This window comes from Macrotis lagotis, chromosome 2 (genome assembly GCF_037893015.1).
Source record: "Macrotis lagotis isolate mMagLag1 chromosome 2, bilby.v1.9.chrom.fasta, whole genome shotgun sequence".
In the NCBI taxonomy this organism is placed as follows: Eukaryota; Metazoa; Chordata; class Mammalia; order Peramelemorphia; family Peramelidae; genus Macrotis; species Macrotis lagotis.
This window is the reverse complement of record NC_133659.1, coordinates 337,318,496-337,344,639: the sequence shown is the minus strand read 5'-3', so window position 1 is coordinate 337,344,639 and position 26,144 is coordinate 337,318,496. Positions and strand designations below refer to the sequence as shown.

General features: G+C 54.9%; 1 protein-coding gene across 5 annotated transcripts; it reads left to right on the top strand.

Annotated features, from left to right (window-relative positions):
• The first annotated feature begins 534 nt into the window (after nt 1–534).
• Nucleotides 535–26,122, top strand: TRABD (TraB domain containing). Of its 5 annotated transcripts, none has more exons than XM_074227209.1 (10): nt 535–620; nt 6,821–6,882; nt 8,195–8,273; nt 9,753–9,919; nt 11,242–11,382; nt 19,759–19,869; nt 21,113–21,252; nt 22,033–22,205; nt 22,833–22,944; nt 23,458–26,122. In XM_074227209.1, exons 2-10 carry the CDS (start codon nt 6,859–6,861, stop codon nt 23,633–23,635), a joined length of 1,125 nt encoding a protein of 374 aa, XP_074083310.1. In that variant the 5' UTR covers nt 535–620; nt 6,821–6,858; the 3' UTR covers nt 23,636–26,122. The 5 variants fall into 5 exon arrangements, with proteins under 5 accessions (XP_074083310.1, XP_074083313.1, XP_074083312.1 ...); XM_074227212.1 differs by lacking the exon at nt 535–620 and adding an exon at nt 673–1,095; XM_074227211.1 differs by lacking the exon at nt 535–620 and adding an exon at nt 673–1,417.
• The last annotated feature ends 22 nt before the right edge of the window (nt 26,123–26,144 follow it).

Genomic DNA, 26,144 nt, shown 5'->3' with positions numbered 1-26,144 from the left:
TCCCCCACTCTTCTCCCACTTCCTTTCCCCCACTCTTCTCCCCACTTCCTCTCCCCCTCCCCCACTTCCTCTCCCCTCCCCCACTCTTCTCCCCACTTCCTCTCCCCTCCCCCACTCTTCTCCCCACTTCCTCTCCCCTCCCCCACTCTTCTCCCCACTTCCTCTCCCCCTCCCCCACTCTTCTCCCACTTCCTTTCCCCTACTCTTCTCCCCACTTCCTCTCCCCTCCCCCACTCTTCTCCCCACTTCCCCTCCCCTCCCCCACTCTTCTCCCCACTTCCTCTCCCCTCCCCCGCTCTTCTCCCCACTTCCTCTCCCCTCCCCCGCTCTTCTCCCCACTTCCCCTCCCCTCCCCCACTCTTCTCCCCACTTCCCCTCCCCTCCCCCACTCTTCTCCCCACTTCCTCTCCCCCACTCTTCTCCCCACTTCCTCTCCCCTCCCCCACTATTCTCCCCACTTCCTCTCCCCTCCCCCACTCTTCTCCCCACTTCCTCTCCCCCTCCCCCACTCTCCCCCTGCACTCACCCCCACAGGTCAGCCCCTGTGCGCACTTAGCCCGGACCCCGCTTGCTGTTGAGGGACCCTGCCCAGGTGAAGACAGGAGAAGGCCCTGCCCCAGGTAGGAGCCCCAGCCCCGGGGGGAGGGACGAGGTGTGGCGCCGGGCATGCAGTAGGTGCTCCCTAGGGCTTCCTGCAGGACAGTGGGGGAGAAGAGCTGCCGTGCCCTAGGCCCCGTGGGGGGGCCCGGCCTCCACCTCCGTGCCCCAGACAGCAGGCCCAGCCCGAGGCAGAGGAGCTTGGTCCCTGTGGGCGGGGGGGCAGTGCCAGGAGCCCCCAGGCCTTGCAGGTGTCTCCTCAGAGGTGCCCGACTCCCGGACTCGGTGACTTGGGGCCCGGGGAGCGGGGCAGCGAAGGTGAACGGGAGGCGTTCTGGAGCCGGCCCCTCGGATGTTGTTGCCCCGGGTCGGCAGGGGCTCCGAGAAGGAGCCAGCCACGAGTTTCTGAGTCTCAGGCCCCCCAGCTGGATGGGAGCCTGGTGGGCACTGAGTTCGAGGGCTCGCTGGACCTTTCTGCCGGCTGAGAGGCAGGGCATGGTGGGCATACCTCCCTCACCCCCTTGTTAGTGGCAGACTGTAGATTCAGCCTGGATGGGGACGTGGGGCAGGAGGAGACGGTTTCGGCTCTGGGTCTGTGAGTGACTGCTGACGGATTCTTCTTCCTGTGCTTTCTGGTCCGTCATCCTTCTGTGCCACTGCTGTTCGCTCCTTGTGGTCGGGCTCTTTGGTGGAGAGAAAGAATCCCCTCCTTGAAAGGATCTTGGGCACCCTCTCTGCACCCCATTAGCACCCTGCTGGGGCTGCTAAGATCTGCTCAACTTCCTTCTTTGGGAAAGGAATATTTGATGTTTCAGACGAGGTATGAAGTCCGGTTCCTTTCACCTGACCGGAGGGAACTGAAGCCCAGAGTCCAGGGACTCGAACTCGGCTCTGTCCCCCAAACTTGGGCCGCTTTGGCATTTGCTTCTCTGTAGATGAGGCTCTGTGGCTTTCTGCTAAAGTCTTGGGAGGGTGGGAGAGACTGCACCCCCCCACCTGGTCCAAGGTGACCCTGGGGCCATTTAAAGAGGACCCAGAAGGGATGGGGAGAGAACAAGACCAAGGTTGGCCCAGTGACCAAGGCTGTCCTCTGCAGCTGCTGTTACCCCCCAGTTTACAGAGGAAGGCATCAAGGGAGCCTTGTGACCCCCTGCAACAGAGATGTCTGAGGGAGCAAGGGGTGGTGGCCAGGGCTCTACTCCTAGATGTCTTGGAAAATTGTCCCTAGAAGATTCAGCTAGAAAGGAAGGAGAGGAGTCTCTGCGGCTCTGATCGGGCCTGTCGGCCATCCCTCATCAGGTGAAGAAGCTGACCAGTGACTGGTGCTCCCACCACAGCCCCAGGAGGTGGGACCCTCCCGAACCAGCCCTGAGGACTGCGAGCCTTGCCCAGGGTCAGGCAACTGCCACAGGAGGGCCAGAGAAAAGGGGCAGACCCTGCCCCAACCTCACTTCTAAGCAGGCAGCAGCCACCCTGCTCCCCAGTGACTTGGGTGTCCCCAAGGGGCCAAGGCTAGCCCCTTTCCTGGGCCTTGCTTTCATCCCAGGCTCTAGAAGAGTCTGTCACTGCATTCTCATGGGGCTTTTTTGGAGTGGCCAGCCTCCAAAAAGGCTTCCTCAAGATGGGGGGGGGGTCCTCTCCTCAGACACTCTCAATGGTGAGGGAGGCAGCAGATGGAGCTGATGGGTCTGCTGCAGGTGGGCACACCTTGGCACACCCCTTAAAGGGCAAGTTGGTGATGTACCTTTCCCCATCAGGGGTCCCAGTGTGGCCCTTGGACTCAGCCTGGGTCTTCTGGGAGCTGGGGCTCATGGGACAAAAGTACCCTTTTTTTGGAGGGGGGGGTGGAGAATTGGTCCTGGGAGTCTAGACAGGAGGGAACCTCCGGGGGCTGGAATCTGGCTCCTGAGCCTTTGGCCTGCCGGCCTTGGTATCACTGTGAGTGCCTGGGAAGGTAGGACACCTGGGTCCTGGGAAGGGTGGGAGGAGACCAGCAGCAAAGGGAGCTTTGGGACACGTTCGTGTGCCTCATTTGTGGGAGGCCAGCCAGGCTGCTGGGAGACTGCCGGGGCCCTCCCCCCTCTTAAAGATCTTAATCTGTTTGGGTGTGTTGGCAGCAAACCTCCTTCAATCACTGCTTGGAAGCAGCAGCTGTTGGTTACTTTCTGTCAAAAAACAGGGACTGAAAACACGCTTCCAGGCTGATTGTCTGCCAGGCGGGCCCTGGCAGCCCTTTCTGGAAGCCGCGTGTGCCAGCCAGGGAGAGGAGGGGCTCGAGTTCTGCAGCTGGGGTCGGGCCTCAGTCGGGAGGTGGCACTTGGGGTTTCAGGGACTTCGGGGAAGCTTCCGATTGCACTGATCAAGAGAGAAAGAGGATAGACCTCCTTCAGGGGTGCCCAGGTGCACCCCTGCCCTGTGGCCCCCCTCACCACACTGGTCACCTAGACTGGCCTTCAGCTCCCCCAGCTGTACTATGATAAACATGCCCTGAGCACCTGCTGTCTACGGAGCCCTTCTTACCAACTTTAGGTAGAATAGGAGCCTTTGGGACTCCTAGTCTGGGAGCAGAAGATCCTCACATAAGGGGACCTAGTCGAAGGGACTTTGGAGTTGGTCCTTAAAAGATGAGTAGTGAGTGAGGGCATTCCAGGCAGAGGGAAGAGTGCTGAGTAAAGGCCCAGAGGCTGGAAAACACAGTGTGCCCTTTGTGGACCCCCCCCCCCCATGTTAAAGGATTGAAAAGCAGGACCGGCTAAGGAGGATCTGGACTTGAATAGAGCTGGGGGGCCTTTCAAAGACCACTCATTCACCCAGTCACCTTGAGAAGGGTCGAAGGGACAGCTTTCTCAATTTGTAAACTGGATGAGTTTGACCAGATGCTCAGTTCAGTGCCTTTCAAGATTAGATTTGCTAATTGATTTTTCCTGCTAAGATCCATCTCTCTCCCCTACTTCTGTCTCCTCTCTCCCTCCCTCTTTCCTCTGACTCTCCCCCACCTTCTCTGTCTTCTACCCCCCACTCTGTCTCTGTATGCATGTTTCTTTTTTCCACTCTCTTTCGACTTGCCCCTTTCTTTGTCTCCCCCCCCCCCCCCCCCGCCTTTCTCTCTGGCTCCTTCCTTCTCTCTGCCCCGCTCTGTCCTCCACCAGCCTGGCAAAATCTCTTACCCAGATCATGGCTTTGAATCGAGGGCTGTAAGTTGAGCTTCGATTTTCAAAGGCTAGGACGCTGGGCTGGCTCACTCTCAGGAGACTGCAAAGCTCCTTGACTGGCCCCGGCTTTGGAAGCCAGCATTTTGATCCTCTTCTCATATGGATACAACTTTTGGGACAGAACAGCCTGAAGAATCACCCAGGACCATCCTGAGGTGGCAGTGGTGAAGGCAGGACATCAAGCAGGTGTGAACAGGTTCTAACTCAGAACTTGCCCAGAAACTGTGCCAGACAGATGGGATGGGTTGGTCCGCTCTGCGTCCCATGTGGGGTCTCCAGCAGACTTGGTGGACTCTGTCTGACAAACATGCAGGGAGGATGTGGATGAGAAGCACCTGGGCAGGTGGGCAAGGGAACTGTCTCATTATTGAGAGAAATATCCAAAGTGAGGAGGTCAGTGGTTTCTGATCCAATGGTGTATTGATTGTATTGTTCATTTTTTTAATGAAGTTATTTAATATTTTAATCAAGATTCTTCAAAAATCATCAGAAAGATTTATTTTGTAGAAATGTGCCTTGTCCTGATAAGAAATAAAAATATCGGGGGCAGCTAGGTGGTGCAGTGGATAGAGCACCAGCACTGGAGTCAGGAGGACCTGAGTTCAAATCCAGCCTCAGACACTTAATAATTACCTAGCTGTGTGGCCTTGGGCAAGCTACAACCCCATTGCCTTGCAAAAACTAAAAAAAAAAGAAAAAAAAGAAAAATATCTAAGTCCAAGAGAACTGTTGTTGGTAAGAAAAACAAAACCCCTCAAAATGATAACATTTAGTACCAAAACAAACAGTGATGATGAGTGACTGGTGAAACATGACATTTTCATAAAAACTTGAATGTAATGAGTAGGCAAAATGAAGTATTTTCCAAAGTCTGTTTGATTATGATTTGGACATGCCCAATGTTGAGTTTTTCGTATCTTTGGCGTCTGTGGTGGCTCAGTGAATAGAACACTGGCCTTGGAGTCAGGAGGGCGGGAGTTTGAATCTGGTCTCAGATGCTTAATACTTACCAGCTTTGTGACCTTGGGCACATCGCATCCAGGGCCATCTTGAGGCATCTTGATTCCTTTCTGGCCACTGGACCCAGATGGCTCTGGAGGAGGAAGAGAGGCTGGTGAAGTGAGCACGGCAGCCCCTCACTCAAATCCAATTCACGTGCTTGTCATGGCGTCACCTCCTGATGTCGTGGTCTCTTTGAGACTAAAAGACAAACATCCTCATCATCATTGTGGTCAGTGAAACAGAACAGGGCCATTGTTCTTCTTTTTCTTATCCCTCTGTGAGAGTTTAATGGATCAAATCCGCCTTTTCTTTCTGGTGTGCTTACTGAAGCAGTGAGGTCAGGTTTGTCCTGTGCCAAGGATCTCATGGCCTGATAGAAGTAGAAATGAGAGAGTCTCTAATTCCTCCTGTGTCCAAGGAGTGTGCCTTCCTCCTCTGGGCCTCTTGGGCTTGTTCTGAGCAACCTCCTGGGTGCTCTGCAAACCGGAAGGCTCTGCTGTCATTTGTAGAGAGAGGGGAGGCTTTCTGGTAGACCAGCCTTAGGCCTCTGGCCTTACTTGGGGATTGAAGGTCTCTGTTTGGCCCAGAGAGGCCTTCCAGCGAGGAGGAGAATGGGGTGAGACTTCTAGAAGAATAACCAGAAGCCAGACCCGACTTCCCAAATGTCTTACGGCAGTGGTGGGGTAGCTGGCCATATCCTCATTCCTGATGTGAAGGGGGGCATGAGGGAATGGGGAGATGTGTGCCCCTCTCCCCCCAGCTTTTGCTCTTCATGTGCTGTAACTTATCACCCAGAAGGCTGTGGCGGCAGGGTCTGCCTCTCTTCCCCTCCAGCTAAAGTCAGTTTAGAAAGTTCCTCATTCATGATCTCTCTCTGACCAACTTTGTCTTGAAGGCTTATGATTGACAGGATGCGTTAGCAATGGTCAGAGACAAAGCAGGAGAGAAGAAAGGGGCATCAGGGGACATGGAGAGTTGCCAGCCGGTTGGCAGGGACGCATTCACGAAGGCCAGTGCTACCCCACCCCAGCCTGGAGAAGGGCAGCATCACCCTCCCTCGGCATTTTGTCTGGCTTGTCTAGCTTCCAGGCCTTTTGTCCATGAGCTGGGTGGGTGGCCTGGGGTAGAGACAGTAGGAGTAGAGAAAGGGGGTGTAGATGAAGTGATAGCTGACCACCAGATTGGAGGCAAGGTAGGGAAGAAGCAGGGAAAATGTTAGAAAGGGATGATGGAAAAGGAGAAGAGGGTTGGGCACCAGGCACAAGAAGAAGAACTGTTGTCCTCCTATTCTCCTGGGACCCCAGTTGGTCTTTGCACTCAGTCTGAGTGTTGTTGCCCTTGTTCTGGCACCCTTCTGATGCTCTGACCAATGCCCCCAACACCCAAGTAGCACCTGCTCTGTCTCCACCAGGAGTGTGCTGGTACCGGGCAGGAGAAAGGGAAGGGTCCGTCTGGGGAGTTTGCATTATTTGGAACAAGGGGGCTGATGTCACAGCTCCCCCAGTACTGTATCAGTGTGCCTTTTCCCTCCCACCTTTCCAACATCATTGGTAGCAACTTTTCTGTCTTGACCAAATTAAACGTTTTATTTGTCTTTGTATTCCCGGCACCTTGCGCTGGGCCTGGTACCTCATTGGCACTTTGTAAATGATTGCTGATTGATTCACGATAACCAGACCTTAGAATCAAAGGTCCTTGGAGATCATCTGGTCTGGCCTCTCCTTCTCCTGACTGGGGAAGCTGAGGCCTGGGAAGGAGAAGGGGCTTGGCATGGAGTTCCTATGGGCATCTTTAAGGCAGCCTGGCTTAGGACTCGAGGGGGTAGAAGTTTGTGTCATTCAGCCTCCCAGCTCCCATGGAATGAGTGGTTTGCACTTTGGGGCCACCCTCTATCCATTGGGCTCCACGTACCTCATAGCAGGCTGGCTGCAGATAAAGCCTTGTGCTTAACACGCTGGAGGATCCTCCACATAAAGTGGCCTTCTCAGACCTTGTGTGTCTTCTTGCAGGCCAGGCTCCTTTGGAGACCCAAGCCAGCTTCCTCGGGATGCAGGAGGATCAACCCCCAGAGGTGAGTTTGTGTGGCTGCTTGTCCCTTTTGGAGCCTCATGGCCCTCCTCTCTTAGCCAGGCTGGAGCACTTGGGGAAAATGGGTTAGTACTGGATGGAAAAGGCTGAGCCAGGGAGCTGGCAAAGGGATGTGGCTGAGCAGAAGCCAGGCCTTGGGTGGGTCATTTTAGTGACTGTGTGGGAGACTGCGCAGACAATCACAAAAGGCCAGGCTGGAGGTGATGGAGGCCTACACTGGGTGGGTAGCAATAGGAGTAGAGAGAGGGGGTGCAGATGCAGAAATGAGAGCAGGTCGCCACTAAATTGAGAATGAGAAAGAATAAAAAAAGTTTTAATTCTGAGAACAAAAAAATAAGTTTAGAGGAGTGGCTGGCATGGGGGGGATGTTTTGTACTGAAAGAGCAGGACAGAGGGAGGTAGGGATAGCTACCAGATGATGGGGTAGAGGTGTAGGGTTCGCCGTGGGAGAGTAGGTGCAGTGAAGGAAGCAAAAGTTGCAGCTGAAAGGTTTGGAAGGGCCAAGGGGGGGCGGGACACACATGTGCAAAAGGTATTTTACTCACAAGAGACCTTGGGTCCCTGGGAGAACAAGTGCTGGCCTGTGGGTCAAGGGTTTTCCATGACTTTGGATAATCCAGGAGCCCTGGGACTGATGGGTCCCTTTGCTCCCTGGACAGGAAGTCCTTAAATGACTTGTCTTGGGGCAGAAGGGCTTCAGTCATTAGGGTTGGATTTTAAATTCCCTTCAGGTCAGGGTTCGCTCACCTCATGGCTGCTTAAGAAATAAACATCTGTTGAACAACATTTGAGACTGGCTGGAAAGAGTGATTAGAACCAGGGACAGACCTCCTGTCTGAGTAGAAGTGGGCCCGAGGTGGGGGGGCATGGTAGGATGTTTTGTCCACCGGAGGTTCTCAGCAACCAAAATAGCTGAAGGGGGAGGGAATGCTTCAGGAGAGAAGAGATCTAGCCACATGTCCCCTCTCTGCTCCGCAGAACTCCCCCACCACCACCACCACCACCAAGGCCTGCCTGTGAGCATTAAGGCAAGAGCAGTGCTGGGCCCTCCAGGATAACCCTCAGACATCGGGGCTCTTTCTGCCCAGGGTGGGCCGCTTTGCTGTGCTTACTCATTGTCCTCCAGAGAAGCCAGGCCATGTCTTGGGGCTGCCTCAGTTGTTCACAGGGATTTGGGTCAAGTGATCGTATCACCTAACCTGATCGCAGGCAGATGAATCCACAGCTTGAGCCTCGTGGGGCTTGGCTACGTGTCCGCAGCTTCTCCTGAAACATGCTGTTGTTCTGTTTTGCAGGCGGCCGAGGAGCCAGCCCCTTCACCCGGGGCGTCGGAGTGTGACCCCGGGGCGGCCCCCAGTGACACCCAGAATCTCTGTAGGTTTATCCTTTAGAACCTTAATTGACTCTTCCACGGCTAGGAGGCCAACATTTATGCTCTAGGTGCAGGAGAACACTTTGTCCCTGTGACCCAAGGGAAGCAGAGAACTTGGCTTCTCTTCCTGAATTTGTCCAGCCAGCTGCCCCTGACCATTGAGCTCCAAAGGAGTCTTGCCAAGAAGACTGAGGGAATAGGAAGTAGATCTTAAGGGCTTTCTTCAGGCAGCTGAAGGCCTGTGACTTCCAGGATGGCAGGGATTATCCACTAAGGTTTAGAACACTGGAGGTCTAGTACATGGAGCATCTAGTACACTGGAGACCTAGTGTAAGAGAGGCCTGGTATGCGGGAGGCCTGGCACACTGGAGGTCTAGTATGAGGGAGATCTAGCACATGGGAGACCTAGTCAACTTCTAGTACACTAGGGGTCTAGTATTTGGGAGGTCTAGAACCCCGAGGCCTAGTACACTGGGGGTCTGGTACGGGGTTGTCAAACCTTGTGGTCTCAGGACCCTTGACACTCTCCTTCCCAAAGAGCTTTTGTTGATCTGTGTTGCATCTGGTCCTACTTGCCATGTTGGAAACTAAAACATCCCAGTAGGGTTCCGAAAAGGCTTGACCATCATGAACTTCCTGGAAGGGGCCCAGGAATCCTGAGACCATGCTTTGAACCCTGCTGGTGCTGTGGGAGGTGCCGCTCCCATGCAAGCTCTGTTCTTTCTTTGCCACGTGTCCTTGGGCAGCTCACTCACCATTTCACCCACATTTTCTCATCTACAAGATGACAAATGATCTCTGGCCCAGGATCCTGAAGGTCCTGGGGGCTAGATTCAGCTTTCACTTAGACTGCTGCCTGGCCTGCCCAATGCATCCTGTAGAAGTTTGAAAGGAAGTGGGAAGCCTGGGGAGGAGGAGGGTTGGTGATGTAGCTGAAAGGGCTCCCACCCTTCTGATAGGTCTGCAAGGGCCTGTCCTGAGGGCCTTGTCTGCCCTTCGGCTCTACGGAAGGTCATGCTGGCCCAGGGCCAGCCCCTCCCCCTGGTGCTCTGGTCCAGAATCCCTAAGACAGACCTGGGGAATGGCAGGGAGGTATTCCAGGGCTCCCTGCTGTGCCCCCCTTCAGTCAGCTCCGAGGGTCTCGTGTCCCATGCCTGTAGTCAAGCAGTTGCGTCCTCACTTGGCAGTTAGCAACACGCTGTAAGTGCCCTAGTAGAATGGGGTTGACTTGTGCCTGCCAGGGCTGATGGTGTAGGCAGAGGTCTGGGTAGACCCCCGGGTAGACTGGGGCGGGTGGTCCTTAAAGGGCCTACGCTCTGATTGTACAGAGACTGCCCTTGTTCCTTGAGAAGCCCAGCAGGTAAATTTGCTTCATTGGGGGCCAAGTTGGCAGTGACTCCTCCATGATGCCCACATGCCCATGTTGCACGTGGAGTTATGTACAGAGGTGCCACAGTGGAGGTCTTTTACCCCGCTTGCAGCCGATGTGGATGCTTTTAAGATCCTTTTGGAGATGAAAATGAAGAAGAGGCAAAAGCAACCGAGTCTGCCGGGTACTGTCACAGAATTGGTCACAGAAGAAGGGAGCAAGGTGTACGTGGTTGGCACAGCCCACTTCAGTGACGACAGCAAGCGAGATGTGGTGAAGGTATGGGGGATGGGGGAGCCTTTGGGGGGGGCTGTGGAGAATGGGGAGCTTGGACAAACCTGGATCCCTCAGAGACCGCCTGAGGGTCCTTGTGCTGGGGGACTGATGAGAGAAGCTGGGAGGGGTCCTGAAGCTGGCTGAGCTTGCACAGGAAGACCCAAAGCCAGGCCCAAGTGCAGGGACATGCAGGATGCAGGGGTTCTGCCTACCTGGTGTCCTGTGGTTGCCCACTGCGCAGGGCTGAGCACTGGAGACCCAGTGGGCGAAAGTTCAGTAATGAGTTAATTAAAGCGAGCTCTCGTGGGTCCTGAACTATCTAGTGAGAAGGGAGAAGACCTGAGGCTTCTTCCACTTAGTTCTTCCTGCTGAGGAGAAGGGGAGAAACATGTTTACCCCTTTAATTCTGGAAACTTCATCTGGATTTATCTCATCTGAAAATGTCACACACCCCCCCTCCCTCCTTCTATCCATCTGGGGCTTAGGCTACTGGGGGTGATTCCAGCCATCAAATAAAAGTGGCAGGGAGCTTTGGTGTGGGGCCGTGAGGGAAGCTCCAGGGTCTCTTCCTCAACCCCCCCCCCCCCCAGGCCCTGTCCCCTGCTCACCCCAGCTCAGGAGCAGGGCCAGGGCTGGGGGTCCTGCTGGGCAAAGCCCTACTCTCCTTCCCCTGGTGTAGCCATCGCTGGTTGTTGTCCTGCCTGGGGCCTGGGCGTCTCATGAACTCAGTGTGGAGAACTGCCTGGTTACCAGAAGAGGCCCCACATGGGTACTTGGCACAGACCTGTGCTTACTAACTGCCCCATCCTGCTCTGCCAAGGCTGGAAGCATTCTCCTCCCCCCCGCCCCTGACCTGCAGGCGTTCTCACATCCCCTCGAGCTCTAAGGCTGCACTCGTGGCAGACAGACAGGTGCTATGGTGCAGTGAACCTTCTCCAGCCAGGTGGGAAGATGCCCCCATCCCAGAGCTCTCCCCCCCACCCCATGCTTTGAGCGTGCCAAGGAGCCACAGAGACCTGTGGGGGGGGGGGTCAACATCTGCTTGTGCTCAGACCCACAGCCCCATCAAGAACTTGCTTGCAGAACCCATTCTGGGGGGCTGTGGGAGGACTCTTCCCTGAACCCCCATAAAAACTGATAGGAATGAATGGGGGTGCTCAGGAGGGAAGATGAAAGGAAGTGGAGAGTGGCAATGAAGGAAATCTTGCTTTGGTCAAGAAACCAGGGCCCCAAAAACGAGAACAGCCTGGGGACCAGGAGACATGACCCCAGAGCACTTGGGGGAGGGGCCTGGCCAGTCATTGCCCTCCTTCCTCTCTCCACAGACCATCCAGGAGGTGCAGCCAGACGTGGTCGTGGTGGAGCTTTGCCAGTACCGAGTCTCCATGTTGAAGATGGATGAGAAGACGCTGCTGAAGGAGGCCAAAGAGATCAACCTGGAAAAGCTCCAACAAGCCGTCAAGCAGGTAGGAGCCCCTCCTGTGGTCCCAGGCGCTCCTGGCCGAGCTGCCCAAGAAGATGGTGTTCCCCCATCCCCAGCACGGGCAAGAGAATGCAGCTGCCCCAGACTCTTCCTGGAGGCTTCAGTGGGTGGGCATCCCCGCCCTTTGCACCAGACCTCTAGTGCTGACCATGCTGGGAGGGCCATGGAACAGCACAGCAGTGACCTCGGCACTCTTTCCTGGGGTGGGTGGGCTCACTGCGGTCTGAGAGCGGCACAGAGGGCTTCCCATGGATAATTCTTCCTCTGGGCAGTGTCAGCAGGACCTTGGCCTTGAGTTCATTGTCACTGAAGGATCCCCTCCACTTTTCACGTTGAACCATTGGGCAGGGCTCAGGCTCAGCAATTGCCACACTGTGGCCACCAGCAACGGCCTGGCAGGGCCCGTTCTGCCAATGCCGTGCCTGCTCCCTTTGGTTCCATTCTTCAGAGACAAGCTCCATTCTCTTCTCTGGTCCTGCTCTTCAGGCCTATTCGCAGCTGCCTGAGGGCAGCTTGGCAGACGTAGCGGCCTCAGGGTCACCAAAGGCCTCAGGTTGGGGGGCCCTCCTGCCACTTGCCCGTATTTCTTTGGCCTCCCTGTGGGCTGCTCTCGTTTTCTCTTTTCCGGTCCTTTGAGCAGAGGCGAGGGCAGTCATCATGGCCATATTTTGTTTTCTCCTTCCTCTCTCCTTGAACATGTTCAGGGTCTCCTGCTCCCCTCACCTGCCACTCAGGGTCCCTTCTTCTCCAGACAAGCCCAGGCTTTGCCTGCATCTTTCATCACCCACGCTCTTCACACAAACCTCCCTTCGGTCACGCCTTCTGTCTCTCTGTCTCTTGCTACACTGAACCCTCCCTTCTGAAAAGAGTCAGGGCCACCAAGTGGCACAGTGGACAGAGCCCCAGTCCTGGGGCCAGGAGGACTCTAGACTGACACTAGCGGGGTGGCCCTGGGCAGGTCACTTCACCCCATTGCCTTACACAAAAAGGAAGAAAGTTCTGGGAAAGGTCCGGCCTGTCATTCATTCATTGATCCCTCCTCCATGTCCAGACCAAGAAGGGCAGGCAGGACCCCTTTCTCACAGCTGGTGCATACTAAGCATGTGCAGCCACCCTGGGAGGGGGGCCTCTTAGTAGCCCCTTTTTACAGTTGAAGAAGCAGCTGAAGTGACTTCCCAGGGTCACCCAGCCAGAAACTTCCAAGGCCACGTTTGTGCTCTGGTCTTCCTGACTCCAGGCCCCGGCGCCACCTAGTGGCCTTCAGTTTGTGTCCTCCAACCCTCCTCTGCCTCCTTCAAAGTTGTCACCTCTTACAGCGGGTGTATCTGTTTGGTTTCTGGCTCGTAGCCCGACTATGATGAAGAGGCTGCTGTGTCTTTGACCTCTTTGACTTCTAGCAGTGAGGTCCCTCTGTTAGCATTGGTTCCAATGGCTTTCTGGAACCAGGCCCTACATCCCCCGAGGGCTGCAGCATGCCTCTTCCCAAGGAGCTGATGCTGCTTGACTTCCCATCTTGCTATTGTTTCCAGTTTGCTGGGGCTCAGCTCTCTTTCCTATTGGCTGTGGACGGTTTGCTGTTTCCCTTTGCAGACTGGTTGGTTTCCTGCACTAGCTCCTAGTTTCAACACAAGGTTAGGACTCAAGGGGCTCGATGAGGTCTGTGTGTGGCCACATGCACACCCTCGGTCTTGTTTGACCTCCACCGGCTGATGGGCAGCCTTCCGGGCAGACCGGGTTGCTGCCCCTGGTGCTCCTAGCTCCCCTGGTCAAGCTGGAAGAGCTCCTTGGGCCAAGAAGGATGGAGTGCCTCTCTACAGCCATGCCCAGCTTTCCCTCTGGACCATTGGGCACAGGAGGACATAACCATTTTTGCCCTGGGGCTTGTGATTGATTGGCAGTTTTTTTCTTCCCACTTTATAGTATTTTGCATTTTTCCAGTTACATGTAAAGAGAGTTTTCAACATTGATTATTTTTTGATTGATAATTTTGTTTTTTCAATGATATGTTATGAAAGTTTTTTCAACATTCATCCAAATGCATATATCTGTTACCCAATTTTCTACCCCCTTCCCACCCCTTTCCTCCTAGCAGCAGTCTAAGAAAAATTGCATGTGAACAGCTGTGATTTTAACATTTTACATATTAGGTCATTTTATGTATGAGGAATTAGGGCAGAGGGCAAAGAAAGAAATAGGAAGGAAAAACATAAGAGAAGTGTTTTGTTTTGTTTTCCTCTAGATGGCGATGGCATTGTCCATAACAGGTCTCCCAGGGTTATCCGGGTTTTCTGGTCCACTGAGAGGAGGTGCAGCCATCTAGGTGGATCAGCTCACAATGTTCTCTTGGTTCTGCTCCCTTCCCTCAGCATCACTTCCTGTAATTCTTTCCATTCTTCCCTAAAAGTCTGACCATTCGTTATTCCTTATAGAACAGTGATGTTCTAACGCATCCCAATACCATAATTTGTCTAGCTATTCCCCAGTGGATGGGCATCCCCTCTGTTTCCATTTTTTTGCCACTACAGAAAGATCTGCTATAACTATTTTGGAACAAGTGGGACTTTTCCCATTTTTTATGATTTCTTTATGGATATGGGTCTAGTATTGGTTTTGCTAGGTCAAATAGTATGATCAGTTTTATTGTTCTTTGGGCATGGTTCCATCTTGCTCTCCAGAATGGTGGGCTCAGTTCACAACTCCACCTGTGGGGCATGAGTGTCTGTTTTCCTACATCCCCTTCAACATGGGTCATGTTCCTTTTCTGTTATATTGGCTAATCTGATAGGTGTTAGATGGTACCTCATAGTTGTATTAATTTGCACTTCTCTACTCAGGGTCCAGCAGAGATGCCTGAGGCACTCTGTTGTGATTTGGAGCATTTTTTTCACAGGGCTATAGATACTGGCTGTCATTTCTACAGAGGTCTGCATTGGTTAGATCATGTGGAGCCTCTTGGACCATTTTGAAAGTCTGTTCTCTGTCTTTTGTCCTTTTAGTGGACAGTGAGAACTTCCCGTAGAGAGATTAAAGTATGCCACAGTTCTCTTCCTGAGTCACTTGGGCCCCCATGATGGTTTCTTGGCTCTTGTGGACGTCTCTTGGTCCTCTAGTGACTGGCTGTTGGGTGTCGGGGACATCATCACGTGAAAAAAGAAGTTGCTGTTGGACTCCAGGGGTCAGGGAGCAGAGGAGAAAATGGCCCAAAAGGGAGCCTGAGAAACCACTTTTCCAATTCACAGCTGGCAAAGGGCCTTCGGGGGCACTGCTACTCAGAGACCTTTGCAGAGGGAGCCCCACCACCAGCCTCATCACCTGGGGAGAGTAGGTGTCCTTGTTAGACTGGGTGTTGGAAGAGATTGCAGAGTTGACTTCTGGATCTGCCCTCAAGCCAAACCAAACAAGGCTAATCCTTTCTCTTGTGACTTCAGATCCCTGAAGACAGTCCTCAGGGTCCCCTGGGTCTTAGGTCATCCTCTCTGCTGTGGACTCAAGGCCTTGCCCACCATCCTGGCTGCCTTCCTCTGGCCTGACTCCAGCTTATCATTGTCTTCCTTAAGCCTCCATGACGAGGCCCCGTGCTCCAGACAGAGGTCGCCAAGGCTCTCACATTCCTGCTCTGGGAGCCCGAGGCAGCCCTCGCTCTTGCGGAGGACCCCTCACGTTGCTTCTGTGAGCTCTCCCGCATCTTGTCCTTGGGACTTGGGGGGAAGGCTCCCTCTATCTAACTAGATCGAACCCCCCAAGACCTTTGTGGATTCTGAGTCTCTTGTCCCTCCCAGCTCGGTGCCTTGCTATGAGTGTGAGAGACCCCCACTGGAGAGCTCCTGCTGGGCTGCCAGTGAGCCTCTGTCTGACCAAATGTCTCACCAGCAGTGGCTCTGCCAGGCTGACTGACTGACCCGCTGCTCTCTATCTTCTTCATGAGAATGGCGGAAGGAGATAGTTTATCCAGGGTACTCCCAGGGTCGAAACCCTTCTGTACCTCAGCTAGTTGGTGAGCTCATCCATCAGAAATGGCAGGGCAATGAAGCAGATGCTGGCCCCTCCTGCTCATAGCCAGGTGGGGCTCTCCCCTGGGCCTATAGGGCCTTAACTGTCATTCTAAGGAACACCCATCCCCACCTCCAACCTTATGTTGAGGCCTCCCTGCCTTCTCTCTCAGGACTTGTTGATCCCTATTGTCAGCTTATTGCCCCTCCCCAGAAACCCCTGAGAACCCGCCCTTGTGTCCTAGACAGCTCAAGGGAAGCACCTTGTATGTCCTTTGGAGTCACCTTTGTGGGCTGGAAGCATCTTCTCACAGCTCCTGCTTTACTCTGCAGGTTCAGATGAGACAGACCCCCAAGCAGGTCCTCAGTCATCCCTGGCTGTGCCAAGAGCCAAGGGACTTTTTGCTCTGGAGGCAAGGGGAGGGGGCAGCACTGCCTGGAATCTGCAACCATGGCATCCTCCCAGTGGCACTGGCATTGACCATTTAGAAATGATGCCAAGCCTGGACTGTGGCTGGAAGCCTGGGCCTGGCCAGACTGGGAACCTTGTCCTGAGCCCTCTGGTCACCCAGGGCCCCCCGGCTAGAAGGTGGGGGCGCTCCTTATCTCTCACAGATTCTTTCGGTTTGTGGCAACCATGGGTTTGCTCTAGATCAGTGGGCCAAGACTGCCCAGACATTGCCCAGAAGCCGGTGAGAGCAGCTTGAGACGAGTGATGGTCACTGAGGGTCAGTTGAGGGGTTGGTGGTTTCAGTTGTGTCTGTGACCCTGGCTTTCTTGGTTGGCTGTTTCCTTCTCCAGTTCATTTTATGGGTGAGGATGCTTAGGCAGGGTGGAGTGACTTGTGCAGGGTCACACAGTGTCTGGGGCCAGGTATAATTCAGGCAGAGGAGATTTCCTGACTTCAGGCCCAGCGCTGGAGTCCACTGAGCAACCCATGAAGTGACCCTGAGTCAAAAGTAATATTGGAGGTCACCAGTCAAAGGTCTTAAACCTCCTAATCTGGAGGTCTTTGACTACTCCGAACCTCAGTCTCTTCTGTAAAATGGAAATGGGGGATGGTTAAAACTTAGTGAGGACACCAAGCCCCCTCTCTTGGTGCTGCGTCCTTTCATCAGCCTTCCCCGTGCTTGGCTCTGAAGGGTCAGACATGAAGAATGAGAATCTCTGTCTTCGACCCAGCGGAGGGGTTCAGAGTGCCCCCCCCAGAGTGGTACCACAGGGCCTCAGGCCATTGACCTTGCCCGTCCCTGGGCCTTTCTAGCCTTCGATCAGCCACCATCCTCTGGAGGACGTGGAGAGGTGGGAATTGGTGTCAGTGGACCTGGATTGGAACTTTCTGGAAGGACAGGTCTCAGACTGATTCCTGGGGCCCCAGACCACTGGAGCTGCAGCCCAGGATGTCCCTGGCACCTGGCCCTGGGAGTGAGCTCTCCAGCATCCTGGTGGAGCTGCCAGGTCCCCGTCACCCATGTTTGAACAGGCCCACCCCTTAAGCCTTGGCACAGCTGCATGGGGATTAGTTGGGCATCTGCCCCATCGGATGTGTGCTTTTCAAAATGTCACTGAAGCTTTGAACCGCAGTCGGCAGACGCCTGGCTTGCCCTTTCTGCGGCTCTGACTGCCCAAAGCGCCTCTACCTCCTCCTGGCAGGTGGCTTCCTAGGCCAGGGTCCCTCTGAACCCCTCACCGGTGTTCCCATCCCTTCCCCCACCCTCTGCCTGCTCTCCCCAGAGCCCTGGAGGTTGTGAATGAGATTGTGTTGTCTTTAGTATTCTGGCAGACTGTAGATCCAGCCTGTTCCTTTTTAAAGGAGGCCAAGAGGTGGGCATGCTGGCCTCAAAGCATGCTGGTGGGTCCACTCTAACCTTCCTTCTCTTCTGGGGCTTTGCTTTTTGAAAGTTGTGCTGGCATGCCCCTCTTTTCCTCTCCCCTAAAACGTTTTCAGATCCTCTAGTCACAGGTCTATTCAAGCACACCCATCTTTCTCTCTGCCAGGCCTGGGTCTCCTTTCCACCCCTCTAGACCTAGTCAGGGAGTGGTATCCTTAGAGGCCTCATTGGGTTCTGTGCGACAGCTCGGCAGTCTTGAGTATTCCCATATTCCTCTGAAGCATTCTTGTTGGTGGTTGATCTCCAGGGTCTGCTCCTTTCCCTCCGTCGCCACCTCCCATTCCGTTCACATGCCTTCATCCATCCGGTGGTCCCTCTATGGACGGGGCGGCATCTTTTCCTGTTCTTTGTCATACTAGAATGATGCTATGGATGCCTTTGTTCACGTAGGGACCACGGTGTTTTGTCTCCTGAGGGAATAGACCTTGGAGGCCCCCCGACGCCAGAGACTGCAGAGCTTAGTGACTTGGACTGTCACTCCAAATGGCCTAACCCCTTCATGGCCTGTACAGGCATTGCACCGGCAATGCCTCCTAGCCCTCCCCCCGAGGAACATACGTTGGGGGCGTGAGGGGGGGCTGAAAGATGGCTTGCATTTGCTGCTACTACTGAGTGGAAGCATTTTGCTGTAGTTGTTTCTGACTTGGAGTTCTCATCTGAAACCTGCTAGTATCTCTTGGAGAAGGACTTGGTGTTACTCAGTTAAATGCTTCCTCTCTATAGCTTGAATCTCAGACCACTAGCAGAGATGGGCGCTGCTGCAAGGCATGGGCGGGGGGAGTCCCTAGTTAACTTGTTTCCCTTCTAATCTTAATTGCTTTGGTTTTGTTTGTGCAAAGCCTTTCAACGTCATGTAACTGATTGTCTGTTTTATCTCCTGTGAGCCTCTCTGCCCTCACTTGGTCAAGATTGCGTTCTCGTGCTCGCTCGCGCTCTCTCTCTCTCTCTCTCTCTCTCTCTCTCTCTCTCTCTCTCGTGCTCTCTCTCTCTCCCTCCCTCCCTCCCTCCCCCTCTGTTTCCCTCTCCGCCTCTCTCTGTCTCTCCATCTCTGCCCCACCCCTTCCCTGCCATCCCAAAGGATTGTCCCATTTTAGCTCTTCCCCTGTCTCATGGCTGCCCTCATGCTTTGCTTGGATCCTTCTGCCTCCTTCCCCCTCTGTCTGTGCGACCCCTTCTTCCCAGTCCTCAACTCTGCCCTGGCCCCTTTCCTTCCTTTGCAGTGGCTGGTGCCATTGGATGCCCCCCCCTGGCCTCTTGCCAGGGCCGTTGCCCAGCCCAGCCCGCTGGCCCATTGCCTAATCTCCCCCGGGTTCTCAGAAATCGGTATTTTGTAATCTCTCCTTTCCTGCTTCCCTCACGTTGCCATGGCCAGCTCTCCCTCACCTCTGACCCTTTGCTGGGAGGACTGTCTTGGGCTGTGGGAAGCTGAGAAGGGGAATCCAGGCAGACTTTGAGCATGCCCCCACCTGCCAGCTTCCCAGTTCTGCTGCTGACAACCCAATGAAACCTCTGGCCCACACCTTGACCCCTGTGTTACTTGGTCTTTAAAAAAGCCTACTAGCAGGGCGGCTAGGTGGCGCAGTGGATAAAGCACTGGCCCTGGAGTCAGGAGGACCTGGGTTCAAATCCCATCTCAGACACTTAATTACCTAGCTGTGTGGCCTTGGGCAAGCCACTTAACCCCATTTGCCTTGCAAAAACCTAAAAAAACAAAAAAGCCTACTAGCTCCCACCACCAGAATGTGGATGATCAGACTGTGCCAAGTGCCCCCTGTGCTCCTCGTCTCTGTCTCCACAAGAGAACTGAGGCACGTCTGCTCTGTCAGTTCTTCTGCCTTTGATACCATCAGTCAGCAAGAAATCCCACCTTGTGCCTGGTTCCTCTGCTGGGGGCGGTGAGGAGTGGGGGGGCTGGTACAGAGGCAAGTGGAGACTGTTCAAGGAGCTGACGTTCCATCAGGGGCAAGTGTTTGGAGTGTGATACTGAAGCTTCATTGGCTTGAGGGAGGGGAAGCTGGGAGCCTGGTGTGTGGTAGCTCTGGAGGGGTGGGGCATGGGAGGAGAATCCTAGGAGGGCTAGGAGGGGCTGGCATTGGCTTCTAAACTCTATGCAAATCCCAGGGTCCTTCCATGTTTGTTGGGGCAGTGTTGCCCATGGCAAACATCATTGTCCCCATGAGTCAATATTTGAGGGCCTGAACATGGTGCTCTGGCATCTCCATCCTCCCAGAGGATTAGCCTCTGCCCAATGCTCCATCACTGCTGCCTCCACTTGGCATCTCTTTGTGGGCCTCCCAAATCAGGACCAGGCCTCTCTTGCAGATGTCTTGCTTCTACCCAGTGAGGGCCCCACCCTCCCTCAACCCTGCCACACACACCCCCACCTCATTCCCACATCCAATCTCTCCCCTTCACCTTCCCCAGCCAGGGCTGGTTCTTTGCCATCTAATAGACTCTGCCCTCCCCTCTTGCCTCTAGAACGGGGTCATGTCGGGCCTGATGCAGATGCTCCTTCTGAAGGTCTCAGCACACATCACAGAGCAGCTGGGGATGGCCCCTGGTGGCGAGTTCAGAGAGGCCTTCAAGGAGGTGAGTGCACCTCCCCAGAGGTGCCCCAGGCCCCATGCTGCCCTCTCTTCTGTGCCCTGGGGTGGATGTCCTAAAATACCCTGGAAGCATCAACCTGGGCAGGCAATGGTGAGGTGGGCTGAGGGGCAGGAGGTCCTGAATCCCACAAGGACAGGGTCATCAAGGGAAGATTCAGGGGCCCTTCCCGGGCCTGACCAGCTCTTCCTTCCTCAGAGGAGCAGAGCCTTCCATTTTGACCCTTGCCCTGACCAACACCCCCTCCCCCCAACGCTTTCTGGTGAAGTTGATAATTCAGTGGGGCAAGGGGGACAGTTTGAGTTTGCTGGTTGTTTTCCTTAGCTCAAGAGAAAGTGATGCTATTAACCTCTGGGGAGCTGTTGTCCTCCAGAGGCAGGGCGGGCGAGGGCACCACTGTCCAGTGAGGCCTCAGACTGGGGGGTGGCTCCATTGGGAGGTGGCTGGCATGGCCATGTGTGACAGGGCTAGACACACTGGGCCCCTTCCTCCCTGCTACCTCCTCCTGTTCTCGGGAGTGTGTGGGTTTATATTTTGCCTCTTTCCCAACCCCCTCAGAGCTCAGCTGTTGGAGCTTTGGTCACACATCTATCGCCTCCAGTCCCTTGCCCCGAGAGTGTTTGTGCATTCAGATTGGAGAGGGGTCAAGCTCCCCTTCTCCAGCCTAGAAAACCCCACAGAGAGGCCTAGTGGCTACCCAGACGGATGCATGGCCTCCGACCTTCCTTTCTCTCTCATCCTGCCTTGAAGTCCCCCCTGCAGGGAGCTTTGGGTGACCCTGGGGTCTTGTCTCATTCTCCTTGGGGGGGATGGCACAGAGGAGAAAAGCACATGGACTTGGTCCCAGGTCAGTGAGGTGTCCTGTCCCCCCATCCCCCCACTCCATGGCCCAAATGCTCCTCTTCTCCATCTCTTCTTATCACCTTTTTCTCCCTCCCCTCCCCTTTTGCTGATTTGTGGTGAATGAATGGTGCTCTGTGTTTTTGTTGTGAAATCCCTTTTGCTTCAGGAAGGCCACAGGAAAGGCAGCGGATCATTTACTTGGGAAATAGAAAATGACCCGAGGCCAAGGTAGCATTAGCTTTGATTTTTGAGAGTTGGCACAAAGCACACATCCGCTCCCTCTCCAGGCACTGAGGGCTGTAGTCCCTGCCCAGTCCTGGGGCCATGCTGCTGCCTGTCTATCCGCAGCCCCCTGTCTTGATCCCACGCCCACTTTCTTTTACAGGCCAGTAAAGTCCCTTTCTGCAAGTTCCACCTTGGTGACCGGCCGATCCCAGTAACCTTCAAGAGAGCCATCGCAGCCCTGTCCTTCTGGCAGAAGGTGAAGCTGGCCTGGGGCCTGTGCTTCCTCTCTGACCCCATCAGGTACATGACCCAGCCAGCTCCTCGGGCTCCACCAGAGTCCAGCTCTACAACTCCTTCTCATTGGGTAATGGGTCTCCTTGACCAGGAAGGAGCCACCACACTCTGGGCTGACAACTTGTCCCCCCAGTTCCCCTCAATCCTTCATCTTCCCATCTGAGTCCCATAGGAGCTTAATCTCATGGAGAAAGGATGGCACCATGGGCCTGACCCTTGGGGCTGTGCCCATCGACTTTCAGCAAAGCCCTCTTGTCATGTTCAGGGGGGGGGCGCTTTGCTAGAATTGAGGCTGGACCACGAATCAGGACAGTCCTTGTCGTTTCCATATCTGGGAACCTGGGTCACGGAGCTCAGAGGAAGAAATTGAGGCCAGGATATTCCATTAGGAGCGACCAGAGTAGAACCATTGAAAGATGAATGGGGGGGGTGCATCTAGGTGGAGCAGTAGATAGAGCACCGGCCCTGGAGTCAGAAGGACCTGAGTTCAAATGTGGCCTCAGACACTTAATAATTACCTCACTGTGTGGCCCATTGCCTCACAAAAAGGAAAAAAAAAATGTAATAAGAAAGATGAATGGAAGAAAATTCTCCTGGCCTCCTTTGAGCCGTGTTCATTAATGCTGCCTCCCAGGGGAGGCAAAGGGAACATTGCATCCCCATCCAATAAGTGAATAACTGCTTGAGGGCTGGGGATTCCCACATCACTGCTCCTCCCCCCGGGGGCTGGGAACTGGGGGCAGCCCCAGAGCCCCAAACAGCCCCTCCCTCTCTCTCGGTTCTCAGTAAAGATGATGTGGAAAAGTGTAAGCAGAAGGACCTGTTGGAGCAGATGATGGCAGAGATGATCGGCGAGTTTCCTGACCTCCATCGTACCATTGTCTCAGAAAGAGACATCTACCTGACATACATGCTGCGCCAGGCTGCCAAGAGGCTGGAGCTGCCTCGGGCTTCTGAAGGTGAGCTCACTTTGTGCTGGGGAGAGGCAGAGCACCTAATGTGTGCAGGGAGGAGACTGGGGGGTGCCTACTTGGGGGAAAGAGACAAAACAACTACTGTGTGCTCCCCACACTGTACTGAGTGCCATCAGGATGGCATTAGAGCCTCACAAGCAGCGTGGGAGGAGGAACTGTTATTTTTCTATAGACGAGGAAACCAAGGCAGGCAGAGGCTCATTGTTGACTTTCTTCTCTATGACTTGTGCTTGTCCATGGTTCTCTGTGGGTGTCTCTCACTCCTCAGGGGCATTAACTGGTACATAGTAGGCACTTAATGACTGTCTAGAGCCAAATCCATATACCAGATGTGCCAGGAGGATGCAGGAAGGAGAGATGGGAGGGAGTCACCCTTTGACCTGGGCCCTGCTTGGTAGGGGAGAATTGAATCAGTGGAGAGAGAAATGGGTGTGGACATGCCCTTGGGGAGGCGATCTTGACGGGTACTGTCCAGGCATCCTGCTGTATTAAGAGCCCCTCGCCTTCTGCTGGGGTGGCACTGCTAGGGGCTCTCTCCATCCCTGGGAACAGTCAGTGGTGCGGAGCAGGGGCCTCTCACACCCAGCCTCACCTCTCTTCCTTGTCCCCCAGCGGAGCCCAGGAAGAGCATCCCTTCTGTGGTGGTTGGTGTGGTGGGCATGGGCCATGTCCCTGGCATCGAAAAGAACTGGAGCACAGACTTGAACATCCAGGAGATTATGAGGTGAGCCCCCCCATGGGAACAAAGGTCCTTCTCTTTGTCCCTCAGTGACTCCCCTTCTTCCCCTCCTTGCCCTCCCCGCTAAGCTGCCTGTGCAGCCGGAGCCCAACTCACCTGGCTGTGGGGGGCCAGTGCTTATTCTTTGTTGGGTATGGCTTTGCTATCTTGTGGGTCCAGCCAAGTGACTTGGGCCTTTCCTTCAGGGTGGGTCAGAAGGGGAAACTGAGGAAGGCCCTCCAGAGGAGGTGTCCCTTTGGCCTAGATCTCAAGAGGTGGATACTGGGGTAGCCTGTTTGTGGCAGGAGAGCAAAGGCCTGGAGGCAGGGTAGCCACCGGGTGGGGGGGGGGGTTGCTGCTGCCAGGGCAGAGTCAGGGCTGGTGCTGAGCAGGGCAGGCCCCCAGTCCCCTCTGGATGGCATCTGCAGAGAACATCGGCGGTATCCAGGTGGCTGGTAAAGAGAAATGGCCCCCCAGCAGAGCCAGCGTCTCAAACTGCCTCTCGTCTTTGTCTTCCAGTGTGCCGCCACCATCCATCTCTAGCAGAGTGTCCAGGTTTGTCGTGAAAGCATCCTTCTTGGGACTGATGTGCTACGGCTTCTACCGGGTGGGCAAACGGACAGTCAGCTTAATCCTTTCCATGACAGCCACGCAGTCGTGTCTCCAGAGACTGGCTGAGATCAGACCTCAGAAATAAGGCGGCGGTGGTGGCCAAGCCAGGCGGGCAGCGACACAAACCAGAATGGTGCTAACAGTCACACAGGCAGGGGCCGGCAGGAGCCAGGCAGGGCAGGGGCCAGGAGGGGTGGGGGCCAGGACTGGGCCAACATCCACCCCAGAGCCACGGCCCAGCTGGCAACTGTTCCCCGAGCATTGGGGTGCCTGGGGTCACACATCGCGCAGCCTTGAGAGGCTATCTTCTGGCTTGGGTTACTTCTCCCAAGGGTCTCTGGTGGTGGGTTCCTGCTGAGCAATGCAGGGACGGCTATGGACTTTGTTGGTATCGTGATACCATGGTTACTTGTTGGTGCCAAGCACCTCTAGGATAAGACAATTGGACGGTCATCTTGTTGCGGGGAGAATTGTTGAGTCATCAGCCTCTGTGCATGGAGCGGGGGGGTGGAGGCCGCATCCCCTGGGCCCTCCCTTCTGCACCCCTTCTCCACAGTTGCCTTTGGCTCTGGCCCTGCAGTTCCTCATCTCCCTTTGCCCGGCGGCCCAGGCCATCGGTAGGGCCTCCTCTCCATGTTTACAAAGGCCAGGCATGGCTTGGGGTGGGGGTGGGCTGGGGCTCCATGGTCAGCAGATGGGGCTTGGTTGGGGGTTTAGTGTGGTTCCTGGTGTGGTTGGGGTCTGGCTGCTCTCTCATTGGAGGCTTCGTGGGCTTCACTTCTAGGGCCGTGGCCTCGGGTCCACCAAAGAGGCCTTGGCTTCAGCCACTCGCCCATTCTGCTCCTTGCATGCCCATCTTGAACTCTTCTCTTCTTTCCAAATCATGGTCTGGAATGTGAAGGTCCAGGTGCCCCCACCTGTGGTTCTGGCTGCCCAGAGGCCACAGCTGACTTCCTCGGTGGTCTCCTGGCCCCCTCTGTCTCCCTTTGGCTAGCCCTTTGGGGAAGGCCAGGGGGCTGGCTGTGTCTCCAGCACTTCCTTGAGATGTGGGAGGAACCTCAGACACCACCGAGGGAAGCCCCTGGCCTGCCTAAACAGGCGTGCCTTCGGCCAGCCCCTGACAGTGCCACTTGTTGAGGAGCAGGGGTGAGCCCTGCCCTTCCTCAGCTTTAGGGGCCCAGCCCAGAGGTCCGGGCTCTGCTTTGCCTTTTTGGGGTTCTTTGGTTCTCGTTTTTTTGTTTTTTAAAGCTGTTTCTAGCTTGTATAGTTCTATGTGTTCTGCTTTAAAAAAAAAAATCTGATCAAACCTCTGCTCAGGTAATTTAATTAAAAAGAAATTAGTTAAATGTCAGACAAGCCTTAAGCTGGGTAGGAAGACATTAGGCCCCAAGCCTGTGACTGGGGAGTAGGTAGGGCTGGGCTGGGCTGAGCTGAGGTCCCTCCAGTGATCTGGCCCTGGCCGGAGCTGGGGGAAGAAAGAGCCGCCAGACAAGGCCTTCGGCTAGGGAGCTGCTTGGGTGGGGCCTTTGGCTGCAGCCCGCATGTCCGCCTGCCCGCCATGTTTCTCTCTTCAGTCCGTCCATCTGTCCATCCTCCTTGTGTGAGAGCCAACAAAGCTGGATTGTATTGGGGGGCATCGTGGCTCCTCTCCTGCCCCACAGACCTCTCTGTTGGAAACCAGACAAAGTATTATAGGCCCTCTCCCTGGCCGGGTCAGTCAGAGAAGGACAGGCCAGCTTCCTGGATGGGGTGGGGGCCCTTGCCAGTTTAGGATGAGGCCTGCGATGGGACATTTGCCCCTGCCCAGGACCTGGCATGGAGTTGGGAAATGGCCTTTTTATGTAGCCCCCTCCACCTGCCACCCAGCCCTGCTCCTGAGGCTGCCAACCTGCTTGTGGCTCTGGGACCAAAAGAGGGGCCCGTGCTAACGATGCCCATGCTGCTGGGGGAGGGGAAAGAAACTCCCCCTCCCCATCCCATCAACTTGTATTGAGTGCCAGGTGGCTACCGGCTGCCCCCAGTCCAGGCCTGGCTGCCCATCCTCTGCCCTCCTCATCTCCTGTAGAACAGCTGCTGTTGGGACTGTTCACCAAGTGCTAGAGGAGAGCGTCTTTTCAATGCAATGTGCCAGACTCTGGCTGTCGACCCATGTACTGACTTAGTGTTGAACCAAATCAGATGAAATGTGACCCATTGAGGAATGTTTCCCCAAAGTGTCATGGAAGACCGTGGGCCGGCCCGGTGGGCAGAGCCGGCCGGGCCGCTCTGGAGGCACAGGCCCTCCCCGAGGCGCAGGTACCATGGTCTCTTAAGTGCCAGGCTGTAGTCCAGGCTACAGTTCTCTCAATCATGTCCTTCATGTAATTCAGATTTGTGGTTTCCATGTGAAATGAAAATAAACTTTAATTTTAGAAGATGGTGTTTCATTGACTTTATTTAAACAAGACTCAAGGTAGAAGCTTTGGGGCCAAGAGGCCAGGTTGTGGGTTGGGAAGGGAAGAGCCCCTGACCTCAGGGCACCCTGAATATGGTGGAACTAGAGAGAAGACCCCCAGAATAATGGAGACCTCTTGTATCCTGCAGGAGACCCCAGC